Here is a 23,831-nt window from a genome sequence, read left to right on the forward strand (position 1 = left end):
TTTAATGATTCACAGGTGGATGCCAATGGTAAAGTAATTGTGTCCTCGTTAGGGCAATATCTTTCATCGGTGTAACCTGGCAGCTTCCACAGCACAGAGGTTGAATACTTATGCAAGCAAGATATTTCAGTTTTAAATATATATATATATATATATATATATATATATATATATCCCAACATAAAACCAATGTCACCTAACAATAACTGATTTTGAGTTCCAGTGTTTTAAAATAAAATATCAAACAGAATGAAATTTCATTGCACCATTTGTAATTCAGTAATATGAGATAATTGGTCAGGGGTCTGAATACTTTTACAAGGCACTGTATACTCACCGACCACTTTATTAGGTAAGCCTGTACACATACTTATTCGATAATTGCATGAATTGTTTGGCAGCAATGCAATTCATAAAATCAGGCATATATGGGTCAGGAGCTTCAGTTAATTTTCACATCAACCATCAGAATGCAGAAAAAATGTGATCTCATTGATTTTGACCGTGGCAGGATTGTTGGTGCCAGACAGGCTGGTTTGTGTATTTCTGTAACTGCTAATCTTCTGGGATTTTCACGCACAACAGTCTCTAGAGTTTACTCAGAATGGTGCCAAAAACAAAAAAAAATTCAGTGTGTGGCGGACGGGAACTCCTTGTTGATGAGGGAGGTCAACTGAGAATGGCCAGACTGCTTCGAGCTGACAGAAAGGCTGCAGTAACTCAGATAACCACTCTGTACACTTGTAGTGAGCAGAATAGCATCTCAGAATGCAGAACCTCAAGGCAGAAGACCACATCTGAAATTTTTTGTTCCTAATAAGTGCTAAGTAAGTGTATATTTAGTATTATTGTATGTAATACATACTTTAAAACATGCTATACTATACAACACTAATATATTTACTATAGCTGCACAACAGCCAACCAGACAGAAACATTTGCAAAATGCTTTACAAACTCTCAGTGAACTGTGCTATAATGGCATACATTAATCTGTTTTAGTAACACTGGCTCCAGTCCTCTACTTGTCTCCTTTTGCCTGCCCTTTACATTTGGCAGGGTCGTACACATTGAGATGTATGTGGTTTGGCAGATGATGAAAGAAGAAGCTGGTTTATTTTTCTTTATTTTATCTCTTGCCCATGTCAGTAATGCAATTTTGAGAAGGCACAGCTGCAGAGCATTAAAAAAGGCCTGAGGAAGCAACAAGAACTCCATTACGTCACATGGCAGTAACATTATACACCTTTAATTTCTCTTCGTTCTCATCCTGAGAAGTTCGTTGCTGTGTAATGTAATGCATCCATCTAGTCTCGCAATACATTCAGAAACACTTTCTTGTGCAGGTTTCCAAGACTTCTTATAAGAGCTTTAAAGGAATATTCCGGGTTCAATACAAGCTCAATCAACAGCATTTGTGGCATAATGTTGATTACCACCAAAAATTATTTCGACTCGTCCCTCCTTTTCTTTAAAAAAGCAAAAATCGAGTTTACAGTGAGGCACTTACAATGGAAGTGAATGAGGCCAATTTTTGGAGAGTTTAAAAAAGGTAGAAATGTGAAGCTTATAAGTTTATAAAAGCACACATTAATTCTTCTGTTAAAACTTATGTTTGAGCCGTAATGTTGTTTAAATCATAATTTTTACAGTCATTTTAGGTTTTTAGATTTTGTTGACATTACAAGTTGAAAATTGACAATAACTTTACACAGAAAAGGTTTTATCACAGTAAAATTATGTTAAAATGCATATTGTTTGTCATGTGGCTATACTTTTGAAAAAGTGAGTATTTTAACACTTACAGATTGGCCCCATTCACTTCCATTGTAAGTGCCTCATTAGAACCAAGATTTATTTGTATAATTTTTTTTTTTTTTAAAGAAAAGGAGGGGCAAAAAGTCAAAATAATTTTTTTTTTACACCACAAATGCTATTGATTGAGCTTAATTTGTATTAAACCTGGAATATTCCTTTAAGCCTAATTTATACAGTGGAAGAAGCAGAACTTTTTTATCCCAAACGAACTACAGTATCCTAGGAGAAGTCTGCGTTTGAAGCCTGTGTTTATACTATGCGCAGCATAATTTTTAAATATATTCATTGAGGGTGCTGTCATGGAAGGTTGTCTTGTCACCCCTCGGCCAGACAACACATTTTACAATAGTCTCGGAAGTTATCCATTTTTAACATTAAGATAACCTAACTTTCGACAATCTCCTCAGCTGGCATGCGCAAGTAAGCAATAAGGTACGAGGTTTAATCGAATATAGTCACGGCTGAGGGCCATTGTTAGGCTCGACATGAAGTGAAGTTGCTAAGTTGCTGTAATTTGTCTTGAGTTTATAGGCTCTTCAACTAAAAGGAAATGTCCCTGCTCATCTATGGGTTTGTTCAATGCCGTAGACATTGTAAACCCAGTTTAATTTGTCCATGGCTATTTCTGAACAATGGGGATTTGTAATTTGTGTGGAGTAGCCTAATGTGTGTCACAGTTTTTTTTTTTTTTACTTCCTGCATGCATTTACTGACCAAACATGGGGAGAGAGAGAGAGAGAGAGAGAGAGAGAGAGAGAGAGAGAGAGAGAGAGATGCTTCAGCCATTCAATCTCATTCAATGTCCAGTAAGTGACGAGTCATGAGCCTGATTACTCAGCAGCAGAAACAGCAGCTCAGCAAATACAGTATGGCCACAGTATGCCTTACTGTACAACAGGACCACAGGGCCTACCATACTAACAAGATGATGAAGCGTTACTGATCTCAGCTGAATTGTTCATTTATTCTCTCCTTTTGTACATTCATGCAAAGCCTAATTTGGTGAGAAAATGGCTTCCTCTGTGGGTGAAAACAGATTGTTCTAAAACGACACATTCCGCCACATCCTTCCTCATTGTTCCCACTAAACAATACTGATCTAATGTACATCTAGGCTATTAAACAAAATGAAGATTAACAACACTAAAGTAAAGGACCAAAAAACATATTATGCTCTCAATTTCAAGTCAACTTTCCCCCAGTGGGCCGGATTCCATGTGAACGTAAAAGGACAATTAGTGAATCTTTGCACTGCAACCAAATTAGAATTCATAAGATGTTGTAACAACAAATAGCCAGGAAACAGCTTGGAAAACTACTGATGATGCCCTGACCTAGCTAAGACAAAATGGTCACAAAAAGGGTTGAACTAAGAACTAAGTTTGCAAAAACTACCCATGTGAAATGGATAATTTCTTGATGAGTAATTGCCTTTTTGAAAGCCTATGCATGTTCTAACCATAATCCACTGACCACACAGTGCCTGGGCAGCAATTTCATGGAAGGCTTTGTTTATTTATCTGGTTCATCACAATTCCACTTCCAGTCTCTTTATGTGGTCTAACTGTACTGTTCTGTACTGTAAGCAACTTGCTATGCAAACAAATGAGTGAGGAAATTGCTGAACAGAAGCCATTTTCTATAAAGTAAGCACTAGATCACTGTCCAACCCACAGCTGACTGTCAGTTCTGAAGGAAAGAGCCATGAAAATCTCCCTCTTTTTCACAGTCTTTCCCCATATACCATATTTCAACACTGCAGAATGGCAGGGTGAATTAAGGGGCATTCCACTTCTATGCAGTACTGAAATGCTTTCCTACATTACTGTGCCCATACATTCTAAATTTTACAATTACAGAGGATGAATGTGAAGTTTTTTCAACCTTAAAGGCGAAGTGTGCAATTTCTGCATAACTAAATGGGATAGTAAAAAATGATCGTTTCCACAAATACTTCTGCTTCGCCCCATCTTACATCTTTTGGACAACTAGTAAATTTCTTGGTAAACAGCTTGTCAAAGGTAGTCCAGTCCTAAACTCACCACTGGCTGAGGCAGAAGCTGACCGGTTTTTGAGTCACAAATACTATGAAAAGTGAATTACTTTCATCTGCATAAAAACACGTTAGACCAACAATATTTCGCCAAATGTTGTCCCAACTAGCCTAACAGAGTTATCTGAACAAACAATTTCATGTTAGGGTGTGTTCACACTTGGCAGGTTTGGTTCGATTAAAACAAACTCTGATGCGATTGCTCTGTTAGTGCGGTTCATTTGAACAAGTGTGAACGCTGCCATCTGATCCTTGGTGCGCACCAAACAAGTGGAACGAGACCCCCTGAATAGTGGGTCTCGGTCCGCTTCCAAACGAACTCTGGTGCGGTTCGACTTATATATGAACGCAGCATGGACCAAAGATGTCTAAACGGACCAATAACAGGATGTGATGTCACAAGATGGGACCCTAAAAATCATGTGATTTAATAACATAGAAAGAGCGGTGTCTGCAAAACAAAATGAGCAGAGGGCAAACATGGAGCAATGAGGAGGTAAAGTTCCTTATTAACATTTGGTCTGAGCATATCTCCAGTATACTGGAAAAAACGCACAAAAATGCTCAAGTGTTCAAAATGTTCAGTGATAGGTTAAGGGAAAGTGTGTCCAACGAGCACATTTAACCCAGCAGCTAGCATTGTTTTGGATGTTCGGCAAGTTCCGTCGCAAAATATACGTCATAAAAGCTGTCCAATCAGGTTGTGACCTTATCCTTATGCCTTTTGTTTTGTATATTTAGGTTCGGTGTTAAAAATGCCAGTGTGAAAGCTAAGTTAACCATGACTAAATGTATAATTTTCTCTTTTGGTCCGGACTAAGAGAACCAAGAGAACCGAACTACAAGTGTGAACACACCGTTAAACAATTTAGCTGATTTGCAAGTTCCCAGCATGCATTGCTAAATTAATAAATTATGCAGTTAGTGTTATAGGCTTATTTTTTTTGCTGTTATTTATGCTGTTATTGTTGTATTTGTTGCCACTGTTAGTCATTTGTTGTGTGGTGATGTTAGGAGCTCATCTTTTAACTTAATGAGGTTTGTTGATTGTCACCGTTATTTAGGTTTGTGTCTTAAAGGTTGAGGTATTTTGTGTGTCTATGTCAAACAATTGTACATATTGCCCTGCAAGACATATCTATCTTCAGAGGCAAAGACTGCAGTTAACTTCATACAAAACTAATTGAAATTGTGGCAAAATGAAAGACCTCGTATTGCGAATTGAGAGTTGGCAGAACAAGAAATCAGTACTTCACTCAACAAGAAATTTTGCATTTAGTAAACAAACAAATTCACATTGACTAAAAACAATTTTACTGAGGACATTTATTAAACAGTTGTTGATAAATATCTAAGTGCATGATGCTGCCTTGATTTTTTAAGTTTGCTCAACAGTTATTTTTTACAGTGTATGAATGGCTTACTTATAGTCATCTCTGCACATTAGACCGGGATAGGAGACAGTATTTCATCATTGAAAACAATTACATCATGAAACAGATGCAAAGAGAAGCATCTTCTTACTGATGATGACTAGCCAGTTTAGTTGGGTTAAGGTGAGCCAGTCTTTGTGAGAAAAAAAAAAAAAAAAACTCTTGAGTCAGCACTCTGTTGGGATTTCCAGTCACTAGATTTCTGCATTAAGAACCTCCTGCATACCTTATTAACTCTATAATAACTGATTGTGAGTGGAGACCCCCCCCCCCCGCCCCCCATTTACAGTAGCAGATGGCCCTCTAAGGCCCCTCTGCACAAATGCATTTCCTTTGCTCAAGCAGGAAGCACAGGTTAAAAAGGCTGCTGTTCTTTGTTTCCTCCTTTTATCCTGGAGGAATGGTAGTCAGCATCAATACTCGCTGAGCTACCCAGGCCCCAGTTCATGTTAATTTCAACATATTGTAATACATTTTTAAAATCAAAAGTTGTTTAACATTAGTTTATGCATTATGAACTAATATGAACTAACAATGAACAGTTGTATTTTTTATTAACTAACATTAAAAAAGATTAATAAATGTTGTAAACAATATATTATTAATTGTTTGTTCATGATACCTAATGCATTAACTAATGTTAATGAATGGAACCTTATTGTAAAGTGTTACCATAATTTGTTACTGAAAACCACACATAAACATACACATGCATGTTCTCTTCTCTAGCTATCCCCAGGTGCTGGCTGAGGTAGTTGGGCTTGTTGAGTCTGTTCTATTCATGACTAATGTCACAATCAATTTAACTGTACAGTCTCATCAGTGTCATCAACATCTATTCTCTCTGACAGCCAGGCGACTCTCCCTTTGCAGCCTTCATTGCAGTCATACCAACCATAAACAGAAACACACCCTTTCCACGCCACACACACAAATACATTTAATTATTTAAAATACATTTTATACAAAGTAACTTACAAATTGAGTACTAACACTATCAATTTATAATCCGGAAACCAACTGAAATTTGGTCAGTGAGTCTGGAGCCTTCATGTACTGTATAAAATAAATGGTTCATGATAATTACTAATTAAGACATTTAAGACTAAATGCACTTATAGTACAGCCATAACAATTCAGAGAAAGTTTGAAAGTCCATCCTCACCTGATGATGACACATTGGTTCTCACGATCAATCATCATGTTTCTGTACATGTTATCAGCTAGTGCATAGATATGAGGAGGGTTCTCATACTGAGCCTGAGAGAAAGGACAGAGTGGAAGAAACAGAGAAAAAGAGAAGATTTGTGTCATAATTTACCTGTCACTGTATATGGATGGACTTGAATTTATATGGATGGTGCTGAATTTAATAAATAAGCTATTGTGCAGCAAAGGAGCCAAAACATGAGAAATATTGAATAGGCTTTTTTTTTTTTTTTTTTACTGTAACCTCCACAAGGTTATTATTATTGACAGGAATCAGAAGCTTGATGAGGAGCCAAGACAGTCCTCAGTACACAGGCCAAGTGTGGTTAAGAATATAGACTTGTACTCCACATGTGCTGTGGAGGTACAGCCAGGTGGCTTCAATGGGTAAGGCAGGTCTGTACAGCATTTTTCTGACTAAGAATCCAGCTGTTAAAAGCATTTGCACCACACCTACACACTTTAAAAACTCTTTAACGACACTAAAATCATTACTGAAGCAATTTTTATTTACAGAAACCTCTAGGTATAGAACTACATAAAGAACTTTACAAGGTCAGTTTCGATACAGATTGTGAGTTTAGAAAAACTAATTTCACACAATGTGCCTAATTAGTATGTTTGGTCAAAGAAAACGAAAAATACAAGTTTTGTCTCAAAACAATATGGGGGTTGGTGGGACGCCATGCGAAGGGCAGATGTGTGAGAGACAGCTCTGCGCACTTTGCACATTTTTTTTTTATTATTTTCATGATATAATCCGGTGAAATTCGATACACCCAGTTACACATTTACTGTTTGAGGTAAACATGGCAAAGAAGTCAAAATCCTCGGGCTCTGGAGACATTAAAAGACACTTACGGGTTCAAGATGAAAGCCCAGACAGGCCTGTGGACCGGGGACTCAATTTGGATGGCGCGACGGGAGAAGGAATCCAGTGTCAACTGTCCAACATGTCAGTGATGTTGACTAAGGTACTTGCGGACTTGGAGGATCTCGCTGTAATACATCGATCGATTACGGTGATGGAAAAAAAATTATCTGAGCTAGTCACAAGAGTGACGGATGTTGAAAAATGAATCGATTATTTGGAGTCATCGGAGAGGGAATTAGCCGCTAATCTGCCCGCGACCAAAGTTGATTTGGAACGTGTTCCTGAAAAGCTTAAAGATCTTGAGAATAGAAGCCGCAGGAATAACATTAGAATTGTTGGAATTCCTGAGCATGAGGAGGGCAGAGGTATGGTGAAATAGCTTTTCCCGAGTCTGCTCGACATAACAGGCCACAAGCTGGAAATCAAGGGAGCTCACAGAGTCCCAGCTCACAGATCTGCTGAGGGAGACAGGCCCCGATCGATTCTGGCTAAATTTTTGAAATCATCCGATAAAGATCTCGTGATGCGCCAGGCGAGGAGCAAAGGAAAGCTTTCTTGGAAGAATTACAATATTTTCTTGTTCCCGGACTTTGCAAACTCGACGAGAGGAACGCGATCGGTTTAAGGAATGCAAGAAACTCTTACATCAGCGGAAGATCTCTTTTGCGCTGATGTTTCCAGCCAGACTGAGAATAAACACCAAGGATGGCAGCAAAGTATTTACATGTCCCAATCAGGCAATGTCTTTTATTGAAACAATGGGTGAGTAACCATTGGGTGTTTTTCTTATGAGTGGATTGACTCACTGTACATACTCTGGCTTTCGGAGGAAGCTGGGCGCCATTTTTGTTTCTTTTTGCGTTGGCTCCGCCGAGTGGTTGGAGTTTGTTTTGTTTTGTGGATTAACACTTTTCCTTAAAGAAACTTTTGCATTGACGGAAGATCACATTTACAATGAAGTTCCCGGGCAGATTGAGAATAGACACTGCGGATGACCGCAAAATAAGTACATGCCCACACAAAGGATGTCTTTTATAAAGTTGGCGGACCCTGTAAATCATGGGATATACTTTTATGCAGCCTCTGAGTGAATTGACTCTTGACCATCCGAGGAACCAGGAGGCGTGTTTCGTTTCCTTTTGTGCTGGTCCTGCCTAGCGGTTGGAGCTTGTTTTGTTAAATAACACTACTTCGGGACAGTTATGGATGAATCTGTCAGTTCCTTGTGCTTATGCCTCCTGTTGGCTGGAGTATGATTTGTGGAGTATTTTCGTGGGATATTGGAATGATTATGTCATCTGCTGCACTCATCAGCTGGCTCACTGAACACTTGAATCACTTATTTGTCTGACCGAGGAAACTGAACGGCTTTATATCGGCTGGAATTTGTTTTGTGAAGGAACACACCTTCGAGACAGTTTTGTGAATGAGTCTACACGTTCTTTGTGTTTATTCTGCCTATTGGCTGGGGTTTGTTTTATAAAATATTTGATGTTATGTAATTTTGCCTTACAAATTTGTGAGGCAAAATTAGCAATCCGATGGCAAAGTTGTCGCGTGGGCTCTTGTAGGCGTACATGGACTCTTTGAGTTTAAAAGGATTGATGCCGGTTGGCCCTTTTGTGCACAGGGTTAATGTGCATGTTTTTCTTTTTTCTGTTTGTTTTGCTTCGGGGGAAGTTCAGGGTTTTATTGTTGCATTAATGTTGAAATGTGGTCTTCATGATTTTGTTTTTGGCACACAATTTATTTTTTCTATTATATCAAAATGTCAAATGTTAATACGAGTGTACTATCTCTCTCCACATGGAATGTGAATGGGTTGGGGCACCCCATAAAAAGAAGGAAGGTTATTTCTTTTCTTAAATGTAAGAAATATGATATAGTGTTTCTTCAAGAAACGCATCTTTCCCTGCAGGAAGCTGAAAAATTTGGGAAGATATGGGGTGGACATGTTTTCTTTAGTGTTGGCTCAAGTAAGAGCAAGGGAGTCATTATATTGGTAAATAATCATTTACAATTCAAATGTCTCAAACAGTTTAATGGTAAATTACGAAGAGTCATTATTGTTTTAGCAGAAATTCAGGGGCAAAGTCTGATTTTGGCTAATATTTACGCACCTAACGCTGATGATAGGGCTTTTTTATAGATCTTGAAGAGATGCTGCAAGCCGCTGGCAACCCTCATGATATAATTTTGGGAGGAGACTTTAATCTTTTGATGGACTCAGTCCTTGATCATAGTGAAGCAAAAGTGTGTAAGCCCCCTAGAGCAACATTGATGCTTCACAGGATGTGTAAAAATCTTGGTCTTACAGATATTTGGAGACTTTTGAACCCATCTGGTAGGGACTATACATTTTTTTCATCAGTCCGTAAGATTTATTCTAGAATAGATTTTTTTTAATATCCAAATCCCTCATTTCATCTGTTGTTGATTGCTCAATTGGAAAAAGTCTCGGATCACGCCCTGGTGAGTTTAGAGGTGTTGCCACATATAGAGAAAAATAAATCATATAGTTGGCGCCTTAATATATCCCTTTTGCAAAATCCTGATTTTCAACAAATGTTAAAGACTGAAATCAATATTTATATGGAGACAAACTGGTCCTCGGTATCCTCTGTGGGCGTAGCTTGGGAGGCACTTAAGGCGGTTCTTAGGGGTCGGATCATACAGTATGCCTCATTCATCAAAAAATCCAAAGCAAGAGAACTCGTGGAGTTGGAAGGAAATATTAAAAGTGCAGAGGCAGAGCTGAAGCGCCGTATGTCATCTGATGGCCTCAGAGAATTGACCCGATTGAAATATAGATATAATACTATTTTGTCGCAGAAAGTGGAGTTTTGGTTATTCGGGGCAAGACAGTCATACTTTGAGCCAGGGGACAAAGCAGGGAAGCTTTTGGCTAGATATATAAAGCAGAGAGAGTCTCTTTCTATCATTCCCTCAGTGAAATCTGCTGGTGGTGAAATGTTTACCTCAGCCATTGATATTAATAATGCCTTTAAAGACTTCTATATTGATCTTTATAGTTCCATGTCTTCGTCTGCTGATGAAGATATTAGAAACTTTGTGGAACCATTAGATCTTCCTAAACTGAAGAATGAGCAAAAAAATGCTCTTGATTCTGAGATAACCTTGGAGGAGCTTGACGAGGTAATAAAGTCCTTACCTACTGGCAAGGCTCCGGGGCCAGATGGTTTTGCCGCAGAATTTTTTAGATCCTATGCAACAGAACTGGCTCCACTTTTGTTAGAAGTTTATACTGAATCATTAAAGAATGGAAAGCTTCCTCCAACCATGACACAAGCCCGGATCAGTCTGATTCTTAAAAAGGACAAAGATCCAAGCGAGTGTAAAAGTTACCGTCCAATCTCCCTGATCCAACTAGATGTAAAAATGTTGTCAAAAAGTTTGGCTAATTGATTAAGTTATGACATCTCTTATACATATAGATCAGGTGGGGTTTATTCGGGGCCACAGCTCTTCTGATAACATCAGGCGTCTCATCAATATCATGTGGTCAGTAGCGAATGATCAGCCTCCGGTCGCTGCCATCTCACTTGACGCCGAAAAGGCATTTGATATGGTAGAATGGGATTATCTTTTTAAGATTTTGGAAATGTATGGGTTCCGGAGTACAGTTTTTGGTTGGATTAAGTTACTTTATAGACACCCTGTAGCAGCGGTACAAACAAATAGATTAATTTCAGATTATTTTACTCTGGATAGGGGCACTCGGCAGGGTTGCCCTCTTTCCCCATTATTGTTCTGTCTTGCCCTGGAACCATTAGCAGCCGCAATAAGAAAGGAGGATGATTTTCCAGGGGTGGTTGCAGGAGGTGTGGCGCATAAGCTTCTGCTTTACACAGATGATATTTTATTATTTGTCTCTGAACCTACTAGATCTATGCCTTGCCTCCACAGAATTATTAATTCCTTTTCCAAGTTCTCAGGATACAAAGTCAATTGGTCTAAATCCGAAGCTTTGGCTCTGACAGTGTACTGTACAGTAACGGCTTTCCAGCCGGGCGCCTTCCAGTGGCCCAAACAGGGCATGAAGTATTGGGGATTTTATTCCCAGCAAATTTGTCTGATTTAGTTAGTGTTAATTTTGACCCTTTAATAAAAAGGTTTTCGAGGAATGTGGGCAGGGTGGCTTCATTATATTTATCGATGATTGGGAAGGTTAATGTTATTAAAATGAATTGTATTCCAAAATTTAACTACCTGCTACAGTCTCTCCCTGTAGATGTCCCCCTCTCTTATTTCAAGCAATTTGATAGCATAGTGAAGTCCTTCATTTGGAATGGTAAATGTCCCAGTTTGCATTTTAACAATTTACATAGGCCAATAGACAAAGGTGGGCTAAGCCTACCCAAGATTTTGTTTTATTACTATGCGTTCGGTCTCAGACATTTGGCTCATTGGTCACTTCCACCTGAGAGAGCACCTTCCTGGTTTGTTATTGAACAGGCAGTTCTTGTCCCTATTTCGCCATTACAAAGCATATTTATCAAACTAATCGGAAAAGTTAAGTTATTTCGCATTTACACTCGGTATGGACTAAAGTGTCCAGATTGTTTAAATTGGACACTTATTTAAATGTTGCCTCGAGCATATGGCAGAACCCAAGATTGTGTATTGGCAAGTCCCCTTTCTGCTGGCCAGAGTGGATTGTGAGGGGGGTTGCTACACTCGGGTGACCTATATGAAAGTGGAGTGTTGAGATCGTTTGAAAACTTGGCCCAACATTTTGGGATCCCCAGACCTCAGTTGTATAGGTATTTACAACTGTGCCACCTGCTTTGTACTATTTTTGGGAGTAGCACACACCCCCCTAAGGAGGCAGATGCTTTGGGAGAGGTGATTGCGGCTTTTGGAAAAGGTCATGAGGCATCAGTGTATTACTCCCTGTTAATTCAGAGTCTGGGGGATGGAGCCTTAACTTCTCTCAAAAGAGTTTGGGAGAAAGATTTCAACTTGGCATTGGAGGAAGGAGTGTGGGCTAAGATTCTTAAAAACCTTAAGTCTGCATCTAGAGATGCAAGGATGCATCTTATACAATTCAAAATTTTGCATAGATTTTATTGGACCCCCTCTAGACTGTATAGACTTGGTCTTAAAGACACACCCACCTGCTGGAGATGCCAGTTGGAGGATGGAGACATGTCCCATGTTTTTTGGTGGTGTGTTGAGATCCAGAAATTCTGGTCGAAGGTTCAGAATTTTGTGTGCGACTTGGTTGGCACTCGGGTTTCGTTTTGCAACAGAATTTGTGTTCTGGGCGATGGGGCGGTCATCGATGTGGGGGATAGCCATATAGAGAACTGGGTTCTGACCTGTGTGATGATCACCAGGCAGGTTATTTTGAGGGGTTGGAGGTCAGCTGGTGCGCCCCCATATCCGGAGTGGTGTACGGAGGTGGGGAGGGTGGCAGCTTATGAGGAGGTGTCATCGGGAAGACGGGGTGGCTTGGATATGTTTATATGGAAATAGGGCAGGTATTTGGAGTTTTTGGAGGGCTCTTGGGTGGGGTGTGGAGAGAGTAGTGTAACATAGTATGATTATTATATGTGTGTATGTATGTATGTATGTATGCATATATATGTGTATGTATGTATGTATGTTTGTATATATATATATATATATATATATATATATATATATATATATATATATATATATTTTTTTTTTTTTTCATATATATGTATATATGTGTGTCTATTTGATTTGTATTTCTATATATTTACTTATGTTTGACCACAGGGTTGTTTTTTGAGGGGGCGGGGTTGGGGAGGGGGAGAGGGGGTTGTGGGGTTTAAATGTTGATTTTATATATATGTTTTGCATTTCATTGTTATTGTATGATTTAATAAAAAAATGTTAATTACAAAAAAAGAAAATGAAAATAATGTCACAATGCAGAAAAAAAAATACACATATGAGGAGTCATAAAAGTGATTTCCAGAGGCTAAAGAATTTAAGTTTCTTGGACAACAAAGTAAACAGTCCATTCTTGAGTCAGTAATAAACTTAAACTGTGTTTAGGAAATGGGTCCTAAAAACTTACTGCGCCTTGGTACATCTCGATTTCTTTGTCCCCAAAGTAAGGCATTTGCTTGAAAGGGTTTACAGAGATGAGCACAGGACCAATGTATGTCTGCGAGAGAGAGTCAAGGTCAAAAGATCTCTGAAAGAAAAAGTGGCATTGACAACTTCAGATCATTTTAAGGCTCCCTCTCTTTGAAAATTATTAGAGGTTAAGAATTCACAATAGAGGAAAATGTCATGGGCCATTTTGCTCATTGTGGTTGTTGATACTCGGTATACATAAAACTTTGGCTTGTGTAGCTGAAGAAAAATGGCCCGAGTATGAATAATGGACTGGTGACATTAGTGAAGGGGCTAACTGTCGTAGCAGAGAAGATTTTGGTTATTGGGTCAGAGTCTTTTTAATGCACTGTTGCTCTCTCCTCTGAATTCAAAGGTCATGCTGTGTGAGTGATTTGAGGCATTTGGCTGCCTGGCCATAGTTGCTCATAGCAAATAAAGGAAGTATTGAGCTTGGCATGCTGTGACCTCAGTTTCATATGCTGCTGACTGGAACACTTTGGTGCTGTTGCTATTTTCTGACCACAATCACAGGACTGATTTGGGACTAAAGTCTAAAAGGGCCAGAGTCTGGTAAGACTCCATAATCCTAATAAGGGCAGAACAAGAGAAATATATGGCTAAGAAGATAATCTAAGTTTTTTAACAAGAGGGTCGTTTCAGTGCCATTAATATGTGCAGAATTAGATATGAACTTTGACAAGTACATTGGGTCCAACTTGAACAGACTAAAAGCAGAATTCCTTGGCTGTATTGTAAAGCATCAACTCCTGGTGACTTCAACAATCTGGTCTCAGCATTACAGGGGCACAAGGCTTTGATCAAAAACAGCCGCTGCTACTGTGGGAAAATAGGACAGCTTGGATTTGGAAGTTGAACCATAGACATTAAGGGCAACTTTCATTATCGTTAAATGCCAGTGTTAGTAGGTGGTGGTGTGTGTGTTTTGGGCAGTGTTGGGTAAGTTACTAATTATCTAAAATTTTAATCAGATTACTTTACTAATTACTTAATTGAAAAAGTAGTCACATTTCTAATGACTTTACTTTTAAGGTACTTTCTAAATCACTTTTCTGCTCAACAAATTTAATGTCTATATTTCTTCCTTGTTCATTGTTACACACAAGTCATACACTCAGTATCTAACATTTCTCCTTTACAATGACTCGTTACATGGCCAAAATTAATGTATTCTACATAAATAATATATTAGAAATAAGCATAACCCTATAATGTACTTAAAAGTAATTAAATTAATTGAAAGTCAGTCATTTGAATCTGATTACAAGAGTTTTAAATGTAATGATTTACACTACTTTTGACTAAAGTAATTAGATTACAGTAACTAATTATTTTGTAATTGGATTACACACAACACTGGTTTTGGGGTATCTAGCACAGCAAGGCCTCCCTAACATAAACTGATTATTGCAAATGACTGATTACTACTAATCACAATATAAAAAAAAGGGTGATTAACTGGACCAACACATTATCCACTGGGGAGAAGAAACAAAACCACTTAATACCAGTTTTAATATCATATTGAGATATTAGCATTCAAATTACTAATATCAGAGACTGGTGAACTTATGATTTATTAACAGCCATGACAAGGATACAAAAATAAAGTCATCCATGTATCTCTTCTTGAGATTTTCCACGATGGCATCCTCATTGATCTTGCTGAGCAGCACCATGTCATCCACACCGCTCTGCTTGACATTGTGGCTTTGCCAGTGGTACCGGTAGTGTCCCCGGCTCCCCTATGAATGCAAAAATAAACAAGACACTCTTGTTAGACTGTAGACACACCCATAGATTTTATATAAGGAACTGCACATACCAGGCTAACTGTCAGAAACTGCACCGCATATGTGTTGACATATAATTGAATATTCAAAGACAATATTAGACACTTGTTAAAAGTTCTCCATGACTAAATTCCTCCTTGAAGGTAAAGTGTGTAATTTTTTTCTCTGTTAAAATGCTTTCTCCTAACCCATTTTACTATTCAACTATAATGCAAGTCACTGGCAGGTTAATTTCTCAGAGGAGTGTAAACAATTCAACTCTGTAGTGCCTTCAAATCATTTGTCTGTTTGAGTAATCCTACATTGCAACCTCTGGCACAACCAATGGCTTAAATTTGGAGCAGGGCTACTTGTAATAAACCATTTGTCTCAAGGAGATCTATAATCCCTGGAGAGAGATATCAGATAGCATTCCCATCCATCACAAATGTAGTTGCTCAGGTGGTGCATAACCCCTCCCGGAAGTACGCAATTTGAATGCTGCCATCTTTGCTCATGGGCACAAAGTTCAAGATACAGGTTAGATCATTCAGGAGCAACACAAAATTTGCCACTGGTAAAACATCAACTGTAATATAATGTAATATTTATATTTTGTCAATATGTTCCATGCAAAACTTTTTGTCAAAAATGTGTCCAAAAAAATAAATAAAAATAGGGTCAGATTACAAGGCTACTTTTGAATGGCCGTTAATGGAAAAATAAATTTTTTGGACCCAGATGGAGAAGTTACGGCATCTACCAACAGGGGCTAACTGGACCCTGCTAACCAGCCAAACCCGGTCATGTCTGGAAGATATGCCTTGATCAGTAAAAGTCTCGCATTAACTGCTACTAAGGCAAGGGTTAGGGTTAAGGTAAGGTTTGGGGTTAGGGGTAGGTGTAGAGTTTATGTGGGACTTGAAAATAAAACCAATAAACACAGTGTATGAATATTGCGTGTGACTCTCTCTCTCTCTCTCTCTCTCTCTCTCTCTCTCTCTCTCTCTCTTTCATATCAAGGATTTCCTTCTATACACAACTGCCAAATCCTGACCCATTGGTTTGTCTGAACAATGCTGGATGGGGTGTAGGGAAAATGGGGTAGTAGAAGTGTTCCTAAGATGTAGGAGTGCAATTACATTTATAGCTGCTAATAACACCAGAATCACACACTTTTTCCATCACCTTTAATCTGAACCAAACGATTTGAAGTCTCATTTAATCATACATGCTGATAAACAAATTATATTGCTGACAACAGTTAATGTGAGCTAACCGTTTACTAAGCAAAATGACCACGTCCAACTCACTGCCTGCAGCATATTTAACACAGCTCATTCTTTTTCGCCGCAGCAGATTTTGATTTTGTTTTTCTAAACCAATGAAAAGTGCATGGCCAGGAGTCTCCCTGAGCACTACAAACACTTCTTTTGATCTTGTATGATCTACTCTCCTCTTCTCCCTTTTCCCCTCCACTACCTCCCATCCGTTTTCAGTCTCCTGCTTCCGCTCTGGTAATATTTTTGTAGAGTGTGTGTCTCTGGAGAGCTCGGGTCATTCATCATGAGGAGTGAGTCATCTGGCTACCATTATGAGGTCAGAATGATGCTAAATGACCAGTCTCTCTTAGAAAAACACAAAGCCTCAAGTGCAGATGAGAGGACATCAAGGAGATGCCTACAAAGAGTATGACTCAAGTATGGCAGTCAGATACAGAGAGAGTGCCAGACAGACACTGACAGAGAGTATGCTACTTGGAGAGCACATGATCCAACTGCACTACTGATTAAAATATTTTCCTCTGTAATGTTCAATCATTAGTGCTGATTTGAAGGCCAGAGTAGCTCAGCAAGTAAAGATGCTGACTACCACAACTGGAGTCGCAAGTTCGAATCCAGGGTGTGCTGAGTGACTCCAGTCAGGCTTCCTAAGCAACCGATTGGCCTGGTTGCTAGGGTGGGTAGAGTCATGTTGAGTTAACCTCCTCGTGGTCGCTATAATGTGGTTCGCTCTCAGTGGAGCGCATGGGGAGTTGTGCGTGGATGCCGCGGAGAATAGCACGAGCCTCCACACATGCTTGGTCTCCGCGGTAACACGCTCAACAAGCCACATGATAAGATGCACGGACTGATGCTCTCTGACGTGGAGGCAACTGAGATTCATCCTCTGCCACCCAGATTGAGGCGAGTCACTACGCCACCACGAGGACCTAGAGCGCATTGGGAATTGGGTATGCCAATTTGGGGAGAAAAGGAAAAAAAAAAATGAGGAGGAAAGAACTGTTCTGAACTAAAACAGTTAACCTTTTTTTCAGACCACAAACTGTTTTGTTTATTCTTACATATACCACACAGTGAAGAAAGTTAATTATCCTGCATCTGTTTTTCTTATTCTATAGAAGCTCCTTCACAGTGTTTGAGTTCACATCAGGCACACTATGTGGCTCAAAAACACGTGGAAAGTAGAAGTGGTGTCATCATTCTCAGTATGTTTCTTATGAACTAAGAGCCATGCTTCATAAAGAGCAGAGCGAAAACAGAATTCTGTTTGAACATACAAGGACTACGTCAAAGGAGTCAAAATCATACTGTTTATATATATATATATATATATATATATATATATATATATATATATATATATATATATATATATATATATATATATTAATCTTCAGTGGCTTGTTTCTAACATTGGGTTCCTTTAGAAGAAAATGCAGAGTGGCAGGTGCTACACAGTTTGATGGATTTTTCCACATATGACCTTGGTTCTTCTGGTGTTTAGGAATAATAGTATCTAGTATCCTTTTTCCTCCATTTTAACTCACTATGACTGTGTGAGAAAAGTTGTTGACACTCAACAGGCGTTTTCAAAGTGTAAATTTGGGTGGTCAATCATGCATACATGTGTTCAAATATATCTGTCTGAACTTAGTAAGTTGCTGAAGTACAGAGTAAGCCATAAAAAATGGAAAACAAAAAACAATTAATCATAATATGACCCCTTTAATGGTGCTTCATCAAACTACCTGTTTGTTTATGATGATTATTTCTAAAGAGTGGACTTAATACCCTATAAATAGTCAACAAGGTATTCCATGCTGTTCTAGTCAATAAACAATCCCAGAATGGGCCACTTCTATTAAAATTAATGGGTAAAAGAGCCAATCACCTTTTAGATACAGACATTGCCTGTCTGTCAATTCAAGAACGCACATACACATTAGCTAGACAAGCTGGGATTTTTTTACATTTTTCTTATTTTTTTATCTGAGGTAAAGAAGCACAATTTATGATACCAGTGTTGTCAGTGTCAGAGAGTGAGACAAAGAGACCCAAGAGCAGAGGAACAGTTCAAAGGATTTATTAACAATAAATATTCATTATCAATGTGCTGGCAAAGGCCGCGGATCCTGGCTCTGGCTGCAGTAGCGGGAAGGGGTCTAGGAGATGCGTGCACTCCGTGGCCGCGCAAGGGGCAATCTGTGAAGAGTGTGTTCGTAGACGAGTGTGTGCATTATGGAAGTCAGGAATAGGTTCCTTGGAATCCTCTTCTGAAGCGTAGTGAGGTGCAGAGAACAACGCCCAGCAGACTAAGGCACTCTTTCTCCCGACACGTGGAGAATTTCCGTTGAAGATAAGCTGACACGCAGCAAACTGGAAGGCAAGCACACTCCCGACACGCAGGCAGAGATGGGCAACCAAACAGATACACGAGACAGGACCAATTAGGCAGAGAGAGTGAGGTAAGTTTCTTCACATCAAACAACTTTCTATAATGATAACATCCAATGATCATTTCAGACTACATTAAACAATACTGAACGACATTCAGTCAACACTGAATTACATTTACTACATTCAACAAACTCGCAAAGGACATGACACACGAGGGGATTAAAATAAGAAGGAACAAACAAGGAACAGGTGCAGCTCGCCAGCTGAAAGTTGGCATGATCAATGTTCCAATGGAAAAAATCAGGGTTCCCATGGAAACGCTGATGCCACATGCCAGCGGCACCTGAAACACGAGGGAGAAAACGTCAACACACTTGGAACAAAACAAACAGAACATGGAGCATGAGTGTCCGGATCCTGACACTGACCAAAACCGAACCAGACAGGAAGTCAGTATCCAGACACGAACAAGACCAATCAAAGAGCGCACGGCGGTAACTCAAAACTGGACCCGTGCACTCACACAAAGAACGTACACGAAACACAAGACAGACAGGGGATGATGATGTCACAGTCCTGTCAGACAAAACCCCAACCTGACAAGGTGACAGGATGCTGACATTATTGGAGAGCGCACGGCGGTAACTAACACGCAGACCCGTGCGCTCAACAAAGACAGGACATGGGGCGATGATGACACAGTCCCGTCAGACAAAAACCCAACCTGACAAGGTGACAGGATGCTGACATTATCGGAGAGCGCATGGCGGTAACTAACACCCAGACCCGTGCGCTAAACAAAGACAGGACATGGGGCGATGATGTCACAGTCCTGTCAGACAAAACCCCAACCTGACAAGGTGACAGGATGCTGACATTATCGGAGAGCGCATGGCGGTAACTAACACCCGGACCCGTGCGCTCAACAAAGACAGGACATTGGGCGATGATGACACAGTCCCGTCAGACAAAAACCCAACCTGACAAGGTGACAGGACCGTGACAGTCAGATTTTTACTGCTGATTTGAAATATGTTACTTGATCGTAATCTTGACCAACTGTTTTGTAGATTTCGTTCATGTATGCTGCTTGTTTACAAAGAAAAATAGCTGTCCAGCCAGCCCGAGAGCATTCCAAAGATGGCTGCTGCACTGAGTGGACTGACTTGCTAAAAATACTTTGGTAAAGCACAGTACCCCGATTTTCCTCCATTTCTTCTGGAGAAGTTTTGACATAAAGAGCACAGTTTCACATTCAAGAACTAAGTCTACAAACCAATAAAGAGCACAGTTCCACATTCAAGAACTATGTCTACAAACCAAGACTCAAAGTGAAGGACCACACAGACTCAACCAACAGAGAAAACATAGCAGTGTCTCTCCACTTAAAGAGCTATAGTTGGTCCCACTAGGCTTATTTAGGGATGCAAATGTTCTGTTTTGTAAAGGAACACCGGAAACAAGGGAGGCTAAAGTTCATTAAGCTTGTGCTGTGGTTCAAGAGCAGGCATAATTAAAACCATGATAAAAATTATACCCATCTGCACCATGGAAGGTCAAACTCCAAAAACTCCCTCGGAAGACATAAATCAGCAGCATTTAAAATAACTTTGAGTTAAAATACCTCACTCTGACCTACTTACCATTCAAATTCACTATTATAAACAGTGGGAAGATGGCACATTTCACAGTCTCAAAAAAGCCAAAAAACACCAAGCAAATGTGCATATTTTTGTAACTGACTTATGTAAAAAAAAAAATTAAAAAGTGTTAGATGAGGACAGTGTAGATGTATTAATTATTGGAGTCTGAGCGGGGTGGTCAGAGGCAGAGTTTATAATACTACTAATGATGGCTGCACTCTTACACCACCCATCACATAGGGTCTGGTTGGTGTCACATGCTCACAGTTGAAGATCTACCCTACATCATACCTGCTTATTACATGTGGCACCACAGGTATTAGAAAACTGCCTTTGCATGTTAGGGTTATAAAAAACATCATGGTGAAAAATAACAAAGAAAAATGCTTCAATCATAAAAAGGAGGAGAGGGAAAATCCATTGTTCTCTTTACCGAATTCTCACCTGAAATGACTGTAACAGATAATTTCCCCACTGTAATCCTACAGCAGTTGAAAAATGTCAGCAGCACCAGTCTACATGTATACTACCTGGCAGGCCGTTCCCTCATGCAAATACCTTTGCCTTATATGGAGAGTGTGGAGCGGAGCTCAGGCACAGGAAATGGCTGGGTTTGATTCAATAAGGCGGCAATTTTTCTACCCCCTTCAATCATCCTCTACTTCCATCTGGATTTCACACAGAGGACCTGTACTCTGTTCTGATGTGACAGAGAAAACCGAACTCGCCCCAGATCCCCAAACAATGTACATGCTACTCAACTCAAAATGTTCACAATGATAAAATAAAATAACAATCTAGTTATGTCTGTTTAATACATTTAGCATATGGCCCAGAGTATAGAGGTTAGGCCTGGGAGTGTTAAAAGCAGACTAAGGAATGCATAATAAGGTGCTAGAGCTATTTCAAGAATCTATTTCATCATATTATAGATCCACATTTTTGATCAAGTCACTAGTCTAGAGGGATATTAACATTTCTATTAAATGAAAAATCTTGAGGTACACTTTATCGAATCATCAGTAATAGCAAGTAAAGAACATAATAGCAAACAAACAAAATCAAAGCGCCATTAGTGTTAGTTCTTTCCCTAAAGGGAATCTTACCAACTTCTGTAAGCAAACAAGGAAACCTTACAACCCAAAACTTGACCACCATCTGTAGGTCTAAATGCTCCTGCTGCATTAACCCCTGAGGGTCAATCAGCATGTTAACATAAGTCCTTTCTGACCCCTGGGTCATTACCAGGTCAGAAAAAAACCCTTAAATCAGCTCCTCAATTCACAACCCTTGACACCTTGATGTATTAAACTTGAATGTTGGCATGGTAATGAGAGCCAAACTGAATTTCAAGGAGTTTCAGCGTGACTTAAAGCCAATTAGATAACAGTGAAAACATCCAGAATGTTCAGAACGTCAATAATTTAATAGACCAAAGTCACCAAAACTATGAGCTCCTTACTGCCCTGTCTGTGCTTTGGTATTGTTCACTCAAAAATTCTAATTCTCTCATCATTTACTCACCCTGTTGCCATTATGTGTGTATTTCTTTCTACTGCTGAACACAAACAAAGATTTTTAGAAGAATATCTCAGCTCTGTTGGTTCATACAATGAGAGTGAATGTTGACCAGACCCTTCATGCTCCAAAAAGCACATAAAGGCAACATAAAATTAATCCATACGACTCAAGTGGTTAAATCTAAATCTTTAGAAGCGATATGATAGGTGTGGGTGCAAAACAGATCAATAATTAAGTCCCTTTTTTACTATAAATCTCTATGTTCACTTTCACATTCTGAAAGTGAAAGTGGAGATTTATAGTAAAAAAGGACAAATATTGATCTGTTTCTCACCCAACGTGATTGCATCACTTCAGAAGACATATATTAAACCACTTGAGTCGTATGGATTAATTTTATGCAACCTTTATATGCTTTTTGGAGCTTAAAAGGTTTGGTCACAATTCACTTGCATTGTAAGGACCAACAGAACTGAGATATTCTTCTAAAAATCTTCGCCTCAGCAGAAGAAAGAAAGTCATACACATCTGGGATGGCATGAGAGTAAGTAATTGATGAGAGAAAGTAATTGATGAGAGAATTTTGGGTGAACTATTCTTTTAAATACTGCCTGAATAATGCTCAGAGAAAAACTGTTGAACAGTTGCCTTGATCTTTCAGAAAGAGGTACCAAAATGTAATTTTCACCAATGCCAGAAGAGAATTAAAATGGATGATTATTCCAGAACAAACAAAATCTAGAGGTGTGTAATGATATTATGTTATTAGACACACTTCACGCAGCAGACACAGTTCTAAAATGGCCCTGGAAAATGTCTGACAGAAATAATCACGGTCTGGACTATGCACATGTGTGGTTTTGAACCAAGTACCAAGCCCAGAGATGAGAATAAATATAATAGGTGATTACTAAATATGTTAAAATAAATAAGTGATTATAGATCTTTGTTGCATTACATAAGCATTACATAATCCAGTTGTAATTAACCCCAGTGAATACTTGTGAAGTAAAACACCTCTAGGTGTGTTGGTCAGGTTACCAAGGAGGGAAGAACACCCAGTGGAGCAGAGAGAGACTTCTGGGTAAGAAAGGGGAATGGAGGCAAAGCTGACTATAGCGCTTTCAGAGACAGCAAACACAGAGGGTTTGTGTAAGCCGAGATAGGAGTGGCCCTGAAACGTCTGGCTACTGCTGGGAAACTCGTTGCCAAAGTTTTCAAGTTCAGCCCATTATTTCTGCTTGATTTTGAAGACAGTTGAATAGAATGTAGCGCTTTCTGTCTAATGGGGAAGTCTATAATGCCATAATTTTCCCTGAAGCACTCAAAGGAATGGATTATGTTTAGACTGGGATTCTAAAAATGGTGCTGAAATTCTAATAGTGCAGCTGACGATGAGACAAGTTGACAGTGCATCATCATACAGACAAATGTTTTTAACTCTTTTTAACTTTCCTCCTGTCAGTTCACTGCATATCAGTCCTTTCATCCATACTAGGGGTGCACCGATTGCTCGGCCACCGATCTAAATCGGGCGATTTTCATCTTAAATCCATGATTGCCGATTGGCTGATTGTGCCTAGATTCAGGGCCGTTCTTTTTTGCAGCACCCATACACTGCTCTAATGAATGAGCACTTGCTCAACTCTTGAAGCATGCAGTGTGGCCACTGGAGGGTGAGTTGGTGGCAGTT

General features: G+C 39.3%; 1 protein-coding gene across 3 annotated transcripts in view; it reads right to left on the minus strand.

The window, feature by feature from the left end:
- The window catches only part of myo1ea (myosin IEa), a 100,067-nt gene that overhangs the window by 51,048 nt on the left and 25,188 nt on the right, over nucleotides 1-23,831 (minus strand). For all 3 annotated transcript variants that reach the window (XM_051725291.1, XM_051725284.1, XM_051725275.1), the window contains exons 2-4: nucleotides 15,124-15,267; nucleotides 13,461-13,550; nucleotides 6,470-6,564 (exon numbers count right to left, since the gene is read on the minus strand). In XM_051725291.1, the coding sequence (XP_051581251.1) occupies nucleotides 6,470-6,564; nucleotides 13,461-13,550; nucleotides 15,124-15,267 (329 nt within the window). The remainder of the gene's footprint in view (nucleotides 1-6,469; nucleotides 6,565-13,460; nucleotides 13,551-15,123; nucleotides 15,268-23,831) is intronic.

This window comes from Myxocyprinus asiaticus, chromosome 2 (genome assembly GCF_019703515.2).
Source record: "Myxocyprinus asiaticus isolate MX2 ecotype Aquarium Trade chromosome 2, UBuf_Myxa_2, whole genome shotgun sequence".
Classification (NCBI taxonomy): Eukaryota; Metazoa; Chordata; class Actinopteri; order Cypriniformes; family Catostomidae; genus Myxocyprinus; species Myxocyprinus asiaticus.